Source organism: Cephus cinctus, unplaced genomic scaffold (genome assembly GCF_000341935.2).
Source record: "Cephus cinctus unplaced genomic scaffold, Ccin1 Ccin1_scaffold0305, whole genome shotgun sequence".
Lineage (NCBI taxonomy): Eukaryota > Metazoa > Arthropoda > Insecta > Hymenoptera > Cephidae > Cephus > Cephus cinctus.
The window spans coordinates 722-14,712 of record NW_014333008.1 but is presented as its reverse complement, the minus strand read 5'-3'; the positions used below and the strand labels follow the sequence as shown (position 1 = coordinate 14,712).

General features: G+C 37.6%; 2 protein-coding genes across 2 annotated transcripts; both read left to right on the top strand.

The window, feature by feature from the left end:
- Positions 1-2,578: 2,578 nt before the first annotated feature.
- LOC112494132 (putative nuclease HARBI1) lies at positions 2,579-3,576 on the top strand. Its single transcript, XM_025083476.1, has 3 exons — positions 2,579-2,614; positions 2,882-3,313; positions 3,385-3,576. Exons 1-3 carry the CDS (start codon positions 2,579-2,581, stop codon positions 3,547-3,549), a joined length of 633 nt encoding a protein of 210 aa, XP_024939244.1. The 3' UTR covers positions 3,550-3,576.
- LOC112494131 lies at positions 3,569-10,913 on the top strand. The gene is made up of 3 exons (XM_025083475.1): positions 3,569-3,901; positions 4,042-4,057; positions 10,899-10,913. The coding sequence occupies exons 1-3, from the start codon at positions 3,580-3,582 to the stop codon at positions 10,900-10,902; spliced, it is 342 nt and encodes a 113-aa protein (XP_024939243.1). The 5' UTR covers positions 3,569-3,579; the 3' UTR covers positions 10,903-10,913.
- The last annotated feature ends 3,078 nt before the right edge of the window (positions 10,914-13,991 follow it).

Below are 13,991 nucleotides of genomic sequence, written 5' to 3'. Positions count from 1 at the left end.
CCTTGATGTTTCGGGAGCGTTTAATCACGTAATAAGTGATGTTCTATTGGACACGTTGGCAAATATTGAGTGCTCACCACAAATAATTAAGTTTACAAAATTCTTAACTCACGACAGATACGTAAACTCTAGCGTAAATGGTTATGAGAGACGTAAAGCACACAAAGGTGTTCCTCAAGGAGGAGTACTTACTCCTCTCTACTATACATACTTCTCTACTATACATTCTCTCTATATACATTATCTATGTTTCTAATATAACCAAAGGTATTCCTAGGAATATAATTGTTTCACAATTTGCAGATGATATAGCTATTTACACAAAATTTTTATCTCTCACTAAAAGTGCTATTGAAATAGAAAATTCTTTAAAAATACTCATTGAAAATCTTTACTATATTGGACTGGAAATCGCACCAGAAAAAACTGTCCTCTTACACTTTAACAACAAAAATATCCCTCCTGGCTCTACAACAATTAATATTAATAATACTGAAATAAAGTCAAGTGAAACAGCTAAATTTTTGGGAATTACCTTTGATTACAGACTCACATGTAACCATCAGGTTAACAATGTTATAACTAGATGCAATAGAGCCATGAATATAATTAAATTTTTGAGAGGAACATGGTGGGGATCAGATCCCCAGACCCTTATTACATTGTACAAAAGTTTTGTTCGATCAATAATAGAGTATGGCAGCTTTGTTTATTTTCCAATTAGAAAAGATACTGGATATAAAATTGAAAGAATACAGTTTCAAGCAATTAGACTCGCTCTAGGGTACAGAAGATCTACTCCTATCAATATACTGCTTGCCGAATCAAAGCTGCCTCTTCTTATTGATCGAGCAAAACTATTAGCAAAACGATACATTACAAATGTTTGTTCTAATAAAAAATCCATGCTATATTCATATTTTAACTATAATGTTCGACCAAGCAACAGAAAAAGAAAACGCCTTTTAATTCAATGTGGGCTGTATGTCAGAGATCTCACAGAATGTTACATGGTCACACACAACAACTTTCCAGTGTACGATTTTGATTATGATACAATCATTACTTCCGTTCCTATAGATACAGAGCTTGGAAAGCAAGCTAAAAACAGTCAAAATCCTAATCTAATTATCGACCAAGTGATAAAAGAAAATAATGCAGTAGCAATATACACCGATGGAAGTAAAGAAAAAGGTAAACCGCATGTAGGTTGTTCCTGCTATTTATCAGACACAAAAGAAACAGTTTAAAAAAGTATAAATTCTTTCGCATCGGTGTATACGGCTGAATACATTGCATTGAAAAATGGTATGAATCTGGCTCTTCAACGGGTAGACAGTAACGTGTTCATTTTCTGTGATTCACTTAGTGTACTTCAAATTATTAATAACACAAAAATAAGTTCCTTAACCAATCAAACAATTTTTGAAATCAAGAAAAAATACATTGAATTTACACACACAAACCCCAATAGTTTAATAAAGTTCTTTTGGATTCCATCACATATAGGAATCATAGGAAATGAACACGTTGATTTATCAGCAAAAGAGGCTACAAACATAGGTATCTGTAATGTTATTCAAGTCCCTCATACAGATTTTTATGAACATTACAAGAAAAGTGCAATAACAGAATCTAAAGCATTCATAGTAAACGAAGGCTTAACCAAAGGGATTAGGTACTTTCAAAACTTTTACACTGACACAGCCAAACCATGGTATTATAACAAAAATCTTACAAGAGAACTCATTGTAACTGTCAACCGTTGCAGAGCCAACCACTATAGTCTAAATGAATCACTCTTTCGCATAAATGTAGTCAATTCACCGCTCCGTAAATGTGAACAGGCACATCAAAACATAATCCACATCTTATGGCAATGTCCACTTTACAATAAGGAAAGAGTAGAATTTTTACAAGAGCTCTCTAAAATAGATTTGCGACTGCCACTCAATGTTGACAATTTAATTAGCCAACCAAATGTATCAGCTTGCCTAGCTATGGTAAAATATATTAAAAAATGCAAATTGAATATCTAACGATAGCGTTACAGAATGTCAATATCTAAATTTTTGTAATCTGCCATTGTAAAGCAGAATAACCTAGCTTTTTAAGGTTCAAATGCTTTAATAAAAAAAAAAAAAAATTTCATAAAGAGTGGGGGGTTCACAGTTCTTAGTCAAATTAAGATTTCATTAGCCGACTCCTTTCTCCTTCTTTTTTTCATCATGAACTCTCGTATGTATACGTTTTTTATTTATGAATTATCATTTAATAATTTTATAGATAAACCCGTCACTTAAAAAAAATTAAAATGAAAAATTAGCTACAAAATAGTACAACACCTAGACCCTTACTCATACCTCTCTTTTAGCGTTAAGAGACGTCTATTAGTCGTTAAAAGACAGCAGATAAGAGAGACCTTACTCATACCTCTCTCTTAATCCACTATTATAGAAAAATCGCTAAAAGACGCTATAAGAGACGTAGGAACGTAGGAATAGGAACGTTTCCTACTCATACCTATATTATACCGGCACTATTATATCGCTATTACCAGCTGTTAAAATCAGTCAAAATGGAGTCCGTCGACGATGTAGACAACATCGCCGATGTGCGTGAAGTGAATGCGATGCGATAAGATTATCCGAAAGTTTTTCGTGATCGAATTGATCCATTTGAAGTGTATAATGATCGTGAATTTCGTAACCGGTACCGCTTATCTAAGGACTGCGTACGTTTTGTCGTTGGATTGGTGCAAGAGAGGTTAGAGTCTCCGACCGACCGTTCAAGTGACTGCTCACCAACGCTCCAACTCCTCATCGCTTTGAGATATTATGCGAAAGGGTGATACCAAAGCGAAATAGGTAAGTAATTTTATTTGAAATTATTGCATGCAAAGAAAATCTACCTATTGCTATTTTTCCTAGCTCAGCTTATATTTGTAGGGGATCTGCATGGCTTTTCGCAACAGACAGTATCAAAGATAGTACATGCCGTCTCAGAAGCAACTGCAGGATTATTTCCTTGCTTTATTGCATTTTCTCAACAGGTAGAAGCAATTCAGATAGGCTTGTATAATTTGGCACAATTCCCTCAAGCTGTGGGCTGCATTGATTGTACGCATGTACCAATCAAAAGTCCTGGCAGGGAAGTTGCACAATTGTATATCAATAGGAAAGACTACTACTCGTTGAATGTGCAAATAGTGTGCGATGCTCACAGACGTATCCTTGATATTGTTGCTCGATGGCGAGGCAGTGTGCACGACGCTCGCATATGGGATAACTGCTCCCTCAAGGATGAGTTCAAGGTAAATAAAATAAAATCTAATAATAATGAGTGTTCTCATTGTACAAACATTTTCATACAATTATTTTCTAGTTGCAGAGTTCCAAAATTAAGGGGGTTTTGCTTGGAGATTCCGGATATCCATACAAGTTCTACCTTTTAACACCGTTTTTAAGGCCTCGAACCCCTGCTGAGGAGCGTTACAACGCATCCCATGTGCAAACCCGGAACGTCGTGGAACACTGCTTCGGAGAGTGAAAGGGCATGTTTCGTGCCCTGAGGAACGGCATGCAGATTTCTCTGCCAACAGCGAGGACAGCCATTGTTGCAATGGCTGTCCTATATAACATCCGACACGAGTTTGGTGACACCAACGTATATGGTAGAATTATTTTCAGTATATTGGAAGTATATACAATAGAAATATTGTTCGTATATGTAATAGGAATCATTTTTCAGATCCAGAAGACGATGAGGGGGCGGAGCAGCCGGCGGAAGAGGATGTCAGCCCAACTACGGAAGAACCTACATCTACATCTAGATCTACATTGGTTGCTGGCAGTCTCTTCCGTCAGCAGTTTGTGCAGCATAATAGTGGTCTTAAAAGAAGGTATGAGTACGGCGTCTCTTAACAGCGGTCTAGTCGTCTTGAACTAAAAGATGGTTAATAGCGATTATAAGAGAGAGGTATGAGTAAGGGTCTTAGTAAACGCTCGGTTTTAAAAACGATTTTCTCTTTCTTGATTGGAGGATCCAATGGAATTAGGTAAATATACAATTGAATGTCTTATTGCTTATTTATTCCGTGTTACGTGATCCGTTGCATTGTAGAATGGCTTTAAGTATAACTCCCTATACAAGCTAACACTCTATAAAAAGTTCGATATTTATTCTGAATCACCCTGTATATGTTTCACTGATTTCTCAAAATTAAGTAATTAATTTTACAGAAAATTAAAAAAATAACATCTTGTCTCTCAGCCTCGAGATATAGTTGAAATATTTCTTATTTCTTTGAGACGCTTGCTGAGAAATATTTGTAATTATACTCGAGGGTGAGAGACCAAAGTTTATATTTAAATTTATGTAACTACAATTTTCATTGAATTTTTAGAAATTAATGAATTAATTAGTGAACAATTTCAGTCTTCAATAGAAATGAAGAAAAACTCAAATGAAAATGCCGAATTGTCTCCTGAGACAGGAGTATATGTGAACCCTTTAAGCTGAGAGTTAAAAAGATTTAAAAACAATCCTCTAACATTAATTGCAAGATTATTATTGGAGTTGGTGTGGGAAGATAGTCTGAAAACTGTCTGCATTGGGGCAAAATAAAAGAACGGAAATTCCCCTAAACATAAGGGTGGCTGTGTTACATGTGTATAATGCAAAAATATTGGTAAAGTGTGGGCCCACACTACACCCAGACAAGATCTTAATCCTCGTCCCATATTATTCCCATTCTATCCCCACACAAATCATTTTTACGCGGGAAAACTTTGTAAGATCCCGTTTAATATAACCTGACTAGAATCCAACTTGCCATCATTAAATTCCATCTTGGAATCTCCCAAGATGCCTGATTCGATCCCGGACTGAAGCTGTGGATGGTAGCCGGTATCCGGCCGGATCCCGAGCGCAATTTCTTCACGGGTGAAAGCGCCATATAGCCATTGATGATGAATCAAACGAGGATTCAGTGTTTACTTGCCATAATTGCTCAAACATTACTTGGCTTTCATACCCTGTACGTCAAGTGTACGTACACTCTATTGCAGTGTGAAGTGTCGTACCAAGACATATAATAATCACAAATATGAATGTGATGTATGGAATTGCAGGAGAATATCCTGTCAGGATGTCGACCAAGCAGCCAGGTGAAGAAAACAAGATGGAGTTAACTACAACGTTTCGACCTCTTTGGAGGTCTTCCTCAGGTAGGAATCTGTATTAATATAAGCAGTCACTGCTTTACATGTAAATTTAAACGTCTAACAATGCAGTAAAATTAAATAGTTTTGATGATTACGAAAATGATACCTTAAGTGTGTAAAATTATAAATGACCGCGTTTGTGTTCTAATAAGCAAGTATGAAAATATATGCCAGTATGTCCTATATAGCATTGTATTGTCTAGTTAATAATTATTACGGAACCCGCAGACGATCCCGATTTATTAAAAACAAGAAAAATATTACTGAATATAAAAATAATATAAGAATTTGTAAATAACTAAACACGGTAAAGAACAACGGTTCCAAAATAATTTATAAAACCCAGGGTAATAATAGAGACGGGAAAACGTTCCGAAAGATACACGCGTACGGGAACAACGGTTCCTCGACAACCTAGAACGCGTGAATAATAATCAATTCGAACAACTGGCCTATAAGGAATACAATAGATGACTAGTTTAAAACAGTTAATGTCGTAGGGACCAACGGACGGGCACTTATAATTCCAATAATAAGGAATAACGATTCCTTACGTAACACAAATAATAAAACTCGAAAGGATTAGACGGATCAGAATCCTTTACGATAAACTCGGAATTATTTCCTGGAAGTACGGACGCTTCCGGCAACAACACGTGCATTACGTAATGCACGCGCAACGAGTAGAAACAGTAATATTTACAAAATCAGCTGACGAGTGGCCTAGTTCCAGACTTGTCGGCCTCAAAATATTTACAAATTCGAACGCGGTAGCAGTAACGGTACTTGACCTCCTGTCAGGTCACCTAATATACAGAATTCTTAGATTCCCCGCTGGGAATCTAGATCTTTCGCTTGTCGTCAAGCACGTGCAGCCTCTATTTCGTCACGAATAATCCTAAAGTCAGAATCAGCTCCGGAGACATATTTACCTACTGAAACTATCAGTCAGGAAATACGCAATCACCTAGCTGCCTTCCTAGCATCCATAAACTTATCGCCGGGAGAAAAACGTACCACTGCGCGGCATTTACACTACACGACACACGACTGAAACGATTATGCGTAACGTGGATTAAATAGGTAGGTTTTGCGTGCAATTTCTTGTAGCATGTTCTACGAATAATCAAACATAAAACTAAAGACGCAACATCGATAGAAGTTAACGGATCCTGTCGATCGTGCAGGCGGAAGGCGACGCGTGCTGTCTGGATCGAAGATCCACCAGCTAAATCTATGGTCCCGTTAATCTTGATCAATTACAAAATTAATGAGCTCGGTAGCGCCACTCATTCCGAATCGCCGTTGCCAAGTTGTCTAGCTCCTGTCTATCCATGTTCAGCTCTCTCGCTCTCTCTCTTACTACTTTCGATAACTCTTACGCTTTCAAACTCGCCCGGTAACGTGCCCTAGTAGCGCGGAGAAATATTACCCTCGGGTCCAATCAAATTTGCGCTAGCCCCTACGCGGCCCAATTCGCTCGCGATCTCCAATTGTTTTCTCGAGCCTAGAAAAATAAATCCGAGCATCTTCTCCTCTTCTGAGCCTTTGCAGTGTCTTTCTCGGGGCGGGAATCACATCCGCACCCTATCCCTCGTTGTGCGGCTTCAGGCCACCACTGCAACCCAATGCATCTAGAATCCTGGATCATCTTGTGGCGTCCTTCTGCGTAGGCGGCCTCGCTCAGTGGTGCTCTTCGGTCGCACTGACCCTCCTCCTGTTGGCTACGTCACGCCAGTGCCGCTGGGCGCATTGATTCGACCTCTCTGCCGTAGTCAAGGCCGGTGTTGGTGTATCACGGCCCTCGTTACTTCTGAATTTTCGTGCCGGTTTCCTTACGGGACCGACCACCGCTTGTAAAACACAAAATATACATCTCGAAGGTAATTAATACATGTTATTAATACTAAATTCAGTTCACGCTCGACGCAAATGTTATGTTGCCCTGCGGACCTCACAGTGTAGCTCTTTCTATCGCCTAGTCCCTATCTCTTTGTGACGTGCACAAAGTGCCATGTCACAATATTTATATATATATCGTTATGCCTCACGATAGGATTCGTCGTATAGTTAATCTCCAGACGCAAAGTCAGCATTAGACAAATGCTGACCCTATGCATAAGGCGTTAAGATAAAAGCGATGAGAGACACCTTGTGAGCCACAGTGGTCACTCGCAAAGTTCCTAGCTAAGAGTGAAGTCCTGGAGCGTAATTCATAGTTGTGAATAATTAGTATCATTGTGCCTACTCCCATTAGATTTGTGTGACCTTAGTATTTACATTATACCAACTTCAATAAACTACAATAGTTCTCTATATAATTCCAAATCCTAAAGAACTCATGACGGCATAACAATATATAGGAACAAAAAAATACAGCTCGAATCAATCCTATATATCCTTAAAATTTAACATTTAACATAAATACCACGCACCCATTTCACACTCCTTCTCACTACTATAATATACATATAGATGTATAATCTGATTATAACATCAACTGATATTCTTTGGAAATCCACATGAACGACTTAAATTTTAACAACTAGAAATAACAAAATCAACCATCCGTTGTCGATGAAGTCTTGATAATTGTACATAATTAACCTTTTCGCTACGGGCGACTTCTCCGCCGTGGTATTTCCGCTGAACGTGCCGCCGCGCCCAAAATGTGCACGGTGCTCGAGTAAAATCGGCAGCGGCAGCGTTTACGCTTCACGGCAACCCGAGTTGGTTTGACGGTGTTTATTGAAAAAAAACTCCACAAATTAAAATATTTATAACATTTAAACATATTAACTTTTTATTAAACTTTGAAATTAGAGAATATAATTGTAAGATAATAATTACAGTTAATAATGATATTGTGTATGATATTGTTCGAAAGATGGTATTACGCATAGACCAACATCGCAAATTTGGCATTGGTATCGCGATTCGCTCCACCTGTCATTTTTTGCACATACAACGCACTTTCGCAATGGATTTTTTCGTTTTGCAGTTGCACTTGTATACAGCGAATGAAAGTGTCTTACAGTTAGCCGAAGTGGATTTGTTTGTCCTGATTTATTTGAAATATTGTTGTTTGTTTTTTGCAGATAGTGATTTAAAAGTTGCCGAATTAATTGTAAGTAAAAATTTGCCGTTGATATATCTTTACCAATTTTAAATTTGTATGAGCAGTAAGCGTTCCATACGCATATATCTATTAAATGAAAAAAGTATTTTTTATACCATTTCATATGTTTTCGCTGTGAATGAATTGTGCTAATAATCATGTCCGTTTTGTCAACACTTCCCATTAATCGATTATAATCGACAACACACTTTGGTTTCGTTATCATTTCGTGTGTGCGATAATGCCGTTTCGTGTCGACAAATTCCTCATTCTGAAAAGTGGACAACATATACACTTCCCTCTTGTCACACCATTTCATAGTCAATAGAATATCAGAGGAGCGGAAACTCGCTTCACCTTTTTTTAATTTAGCCTGCAGAACTGGCATACCCTTTCGTCGTTTTCGGACTGTTCTGCAAGCATTAGTTCCATTTTGATTTAAAAGAGTAAAAAGGGCCGGACTTGTGTAACAATTATCCACATATAAAGTATGGCCTTTATTTAAATACGGTTTCAATAATTCCATAACTACAGTGCCCGATTTCCCAATAATTTCATTTTTGCTACTTATAGTCAATCCTCCACTATAAATTATAAAATCTTGTATGAATCCAGATTTAGTATCACATAAAACGAATGATTTGATCCCAAATCTGTTTCGTTTAGAAGGAATGTACTGTTTAAATGACTGTCTTCTTTTATACATAAGTAAACTCTCATCAATGTATAAGTTTTCAAAAGGGTAAAATACGTTTTGAAAACTTTGTCGAAGAATATTTCAAATTTCCTGTATTTTATATAATTGGTCCCCATCTGTAGTTACTTCATTAGAATTAAAATGTAAAACTTTTAACGTAAACAAAAGGTAAGCTAAAGCCTAGATTAGAGATACTAGAATGAAACTAACCTGCTAACTAGAATGAAACTACTTATGCCTAATAGAGGACATCTACAGGATATTATGATGCCATTTATAATTTTACATATGTAAGGTAACACTTTCGTAATCATCAAACTATTTAATTTTAGTGCATTGTTAGACGTTTAAATTTGCATGTAAAGCAGTGGCTGTTTACATTAATACAGATTCCTACCTGAGGAAGGCCTCCAAAGGGGTCGAAACGTTGTAATTAACTACATCTCGTTTTTTTTCACCTGTCTACTTGGTCGACAACTTGACAGGATATTCTCCTGCAATTCCATACATCGAATTCATATTTGTAATTATTATATGCTTTGGTACGACACTTCGACACTTTGCAACGAGAGCCAAGTAGCGTTTGAGGCAACTATGGCAAGTAAACACTGAATCCTCGTCTGATTCATCAACAATGGCTATATGGGGTTTCTGCTGGGGCTATATGGTTTCTGTCTTATGGTATAAAGACGACGAGTATTTTGGATTTTCTCAGAAAGGATGACAGCATTGCTTGCACCAGGTGTTTTTGAATTTTCGCCACAGGCTAAAATAGGGCAATCCTCATGGAATTTCTTTGTCGATTTGCCCATCTTTGATTGTTTCACCAGATGCGATTGCAGTTTATTTATGCGAGTATTCAATTCTTTCTTTAAATCCTCTGAAATGGGACATATTAACGCCCTCTTTTCATCCACTATGTATCGCAATACCTTCATTTGCTATAATAATGAGCATTCTCAATGCTGCTGTGAATTCGACAGTCTCGCATGCCGAAACATTGCATTCACATTTGTGATTATTATATGCCTTGGTACAACACTTCACACTGTAGTAGAGTGTATGTGCATATGAAGTACAAGGTATGGAGGACAAGTAGTGTTTGAAGCAATCATGGCAAGTAAACATTGAATCCTCATCTGATTCATCACCAATGGCTATATGGCGCGTTCACCCGAGCAGAAATTACACTCGGGATCCGGCCGGATACCGGCTACCATCCACAGCTTCAGTCGTGTGAAATAAGCTGGATCCACCACATTTGATTTTTTCAACCGGCACTATTGCATAATTTAGGGCCCATGTAGGGCTAATTTTGGATCTTCATGAGCAGATTAATAGTGATGGGAATCGCAACTCGCAAAAATCGCAAAGTGGCCGGAATGTAAGCCCTTAATTAATAATAATTTTAAAGTCATTCAGAATAATAAGGAACATGGTCCAGACAATTAACTTGTGTTGGGGGTTGTTTTTTGGGGTCTAGGGGTACAACCCAAAAATCGGAAAGTGTTGGGAATATAAGCCCTTAATTAATAATGATTTTTAAAGTCATTCAGAATAATAAAAAACATAGTAGCACACGTCCAGACAATTAATTTGTGTTGGGGATTGTTTTTCTGGAGCCTAGGGATGCAGCCCAAAAATCGCAGGCTTTAAAATTGAAGTTTATAGCCTGTTATAACTTTATAATGCATAAAAAACAGTTTCCAAATCTTGACTTGAAATAACATAAGAAAAGTATGTAAGGGGTGGTTTTTTTAAAGAAGAGATGGTCCGATTTAATTGCGACTAGGCGCATTTGGCAGCCCTTAAATAGTCCAAAAGTATGATGTATAATAAGTTGAGGTTATGATTACAGATGAGTGAGAACGAGTATGGAAAGAAGAATCCAAAGCCTCCTCAAAAGAAAAGAGACAATGTATCTTCCAGACCTTAACCATCGGAAGAAGTCTCACCACCAACGCACAAATCGGCAAACCCAACTCGACAACGTAATGAGTCTATCATTGCTGAGTCTATCTTCGGCGTCGACGTGCGAGTGACGGAGATCGCTCCTAGGCAAAGTTTTACTACTAACTTCCGCAAAGTAGTTGATATAGCCGCTGAGACATTTGACGCATTCCGACCGGATGAAAAACAACTCGAAAGAGTTCTCGCCCGCGAAGAATTCGCCTATTATTCAACAGCGCTTTTACAGCTAAAGCTAATTGAAGTTAAAAGTAAACAAGGAGTCGAAGCTCTGATAAGCGCTAAAAAAGGCATTCGAAAAGCTACGGCTGAACTCGAGTTCAATGTCCCTTAGCCAATAAGCGCGTACTTATCCGAAATCGGAACGTACACAGACAAATTGGAAAAGGAAACGTTGCTTAACGCACCGCCCCTACCAACGACTGTAGTACAGGGATTCGGTGGGTATCACGCAAACGCTGTCAATTCTGATACGCATAATTTATTCGAGGAAGTTCCATTACTCGGCATCGCTGGGGACATGGTAATGGCACTCGCTTCACAAGAACTGGAGCCAACGCAAAACTTCCATATAACGAAACCTGCAAATTCAGAGTTCACAGTAGGACTAGCAAACAAAGTTTGTCCAATTGGTCCACGAAGACCAGAGAATGGACAACGCCTTGCTTTCCACGCTCGAGAACATGTGGGGACCACAACACATCCACCCCTTAAGGGGGTGAGCCCTAAAATCAAATAAGGGGTCTAAAATTAGCCCTCAATGGGCCCCAAATTATGGAATAGTTTCAGTTGAAAAAATCAAATGTGGTGGACCCAGCTTATTTCACATGCTTTAGTCTGGGATCGAATTAGGCATCATGACAGATTCCAAGATGGAATGTAATGATGGCAAGTTGGATTCTAGTCAAGTTACCTTAAACGGAATCTTACAATGACTGCAGAGCGGTTCCATTTCGTATTTCATAGGAACTCCAGATCGGATTTTATAGGGACTCTTCTACAGCGATTCCAAATCAGATTTTAATTCACATTTTTTATTCGGCTCAACTTTTGTGATTTATTATGATTCGAGTATCTATTAAGTATCTGTCGGGTATATACAAATTCGGGTATGTCACAATCAATTTCTGAAGCATCAGAAACGGCTAATTATTCTCTGGATTCTCCGATTTTGCTTGCGAGTTACATTGGCCACCTGGTGGCGCGACAGCGAACTAGTGCTCGCTCGTATACCCCTGTATTGTTTAGGGACTCCTGTCATACAATGGTCTCATTAATTCACTTGTAATATGATTTTTAGTCCTGAAATGAAATATCAATGTACCGAGTATATAAATTAAATATCGAGTATATAAATTTTCGTTTACATTTTCTAAATTTCCTATACTAACTAGTAAATTAACTATTCATTGTATATTATTTTCACCTCTGTGAAGTTGGCCCCTCATTATGAAAATTTATTTAAAAAAGTTAGAGTTCTACTTGCCCCCGGAAGAGTTCCAGAGTTCCTGATAGTTTTTAGAAATAGTTCTGTCGATTAAATGCAAAAAATTGCGATATTTGGAAATGCGGGGCCAACTTCACGGCGCCCCCCATTTTTGAAAAAATGTAATTTTTTTGACAGTTCTGAATAGATTAACAGTAGTTCTACAGTTCTCTGCACTTTTCATCAATAGTTCCGGTCATTATCCGCTTCAAAATAAAGTTTGAAAAAATACGTCAGCCCCCCATCTTTTAAAAAATCGTATTTTTTTTAGTGTTCCGAATAGTTCTCAAAGAGTTCTACAGTTCTCTATAGGTTTTGGGTACAATACATATCCAAATTTCGTCAAAAAATCATGTTGGAAAAAGTATTTCAAAAAATCAATTAATCGTATAAAATCCGATACCCCCAGAATACTCGATGGATTAATGAAGTCCAGGTATTCGTTTTGTAGAACTCTTTGAGAACTATCCGGAACTCCCATCAGAACTCCCGGAACTTTTAATTTTTTTTTTCCAAATTAACCCCACACGATGGAGAATCTTCAAAGTGCCAGAACTCTTTCAATTTTAATTTCTCAGCTTTTTGCCATAGGAATTATCGATAGAACTTTTTGAGAACTATCCGGAACTCCCATCAGAACTCCTAGAACTTTTCATTTTTTTTTTTCGAATTTACCCTACTTGCGATGGAAAATAATCAAAGTCCTAGAACTCTTTCAATTTTAATTTCTCAGCTTTTTGCCATAAGGAATTATCGATAGAACTCTTTGAGAACTATCCGGAACTCCCATCAGAACTCCCGGAACTCTTCTTTTTTTTCTTTTTCAAATCTATCCCACTTGCGATGGAGAATTTTCAAAGTCCCAGAGCTCTTTCAATTTTAATTCCTCATCTTTTTACCATCGGAATTATCGATAGAACTCTTTGAGAACTATCCGGAACTCCCATCAGAACTCCCGGAACTCTTCTTTTTTTTCTTTTTCAAATCTATCCCACTTGCGATGGAGAATTTTCAAAGTCCCAGAGCTCTTTCAATTTTAATTCCTCATCTTTTTACCATCGGAATTATCGATAGAACTCTTTGAGAACTATCCAGAACTCCCATCAGAACTCCTGGAACTCTTCATTCATTTTTTTTCTAGAACCTACCCTACTTACTACGCAGTATGTTCGAAGTCACATAACTCTTTCAATTTTAATTTCTCAGCTTTTTGCCATAAGAATTATCGACAGAACTCTTCGAGAACTATCCAGAACTCCCATCAGAACTCCTGGAACTCTTCATTCATTTTTTTTACTTGCGATGGAGAATTTTCAAAGTCCCAGAACTCTTTCAATTTTAATTTCTCATCTTTTTACCATAAGGAATTATCGATAGAACTCTTTGAGAACTATCCAGAACTCCCATCAGAACTCCTGGAACTCTTCATTCATTTTTTTTCTAGAACCTACCCTACTTACTACGCAGTATGTTCGAAGTCACATAACTCTTTCAATT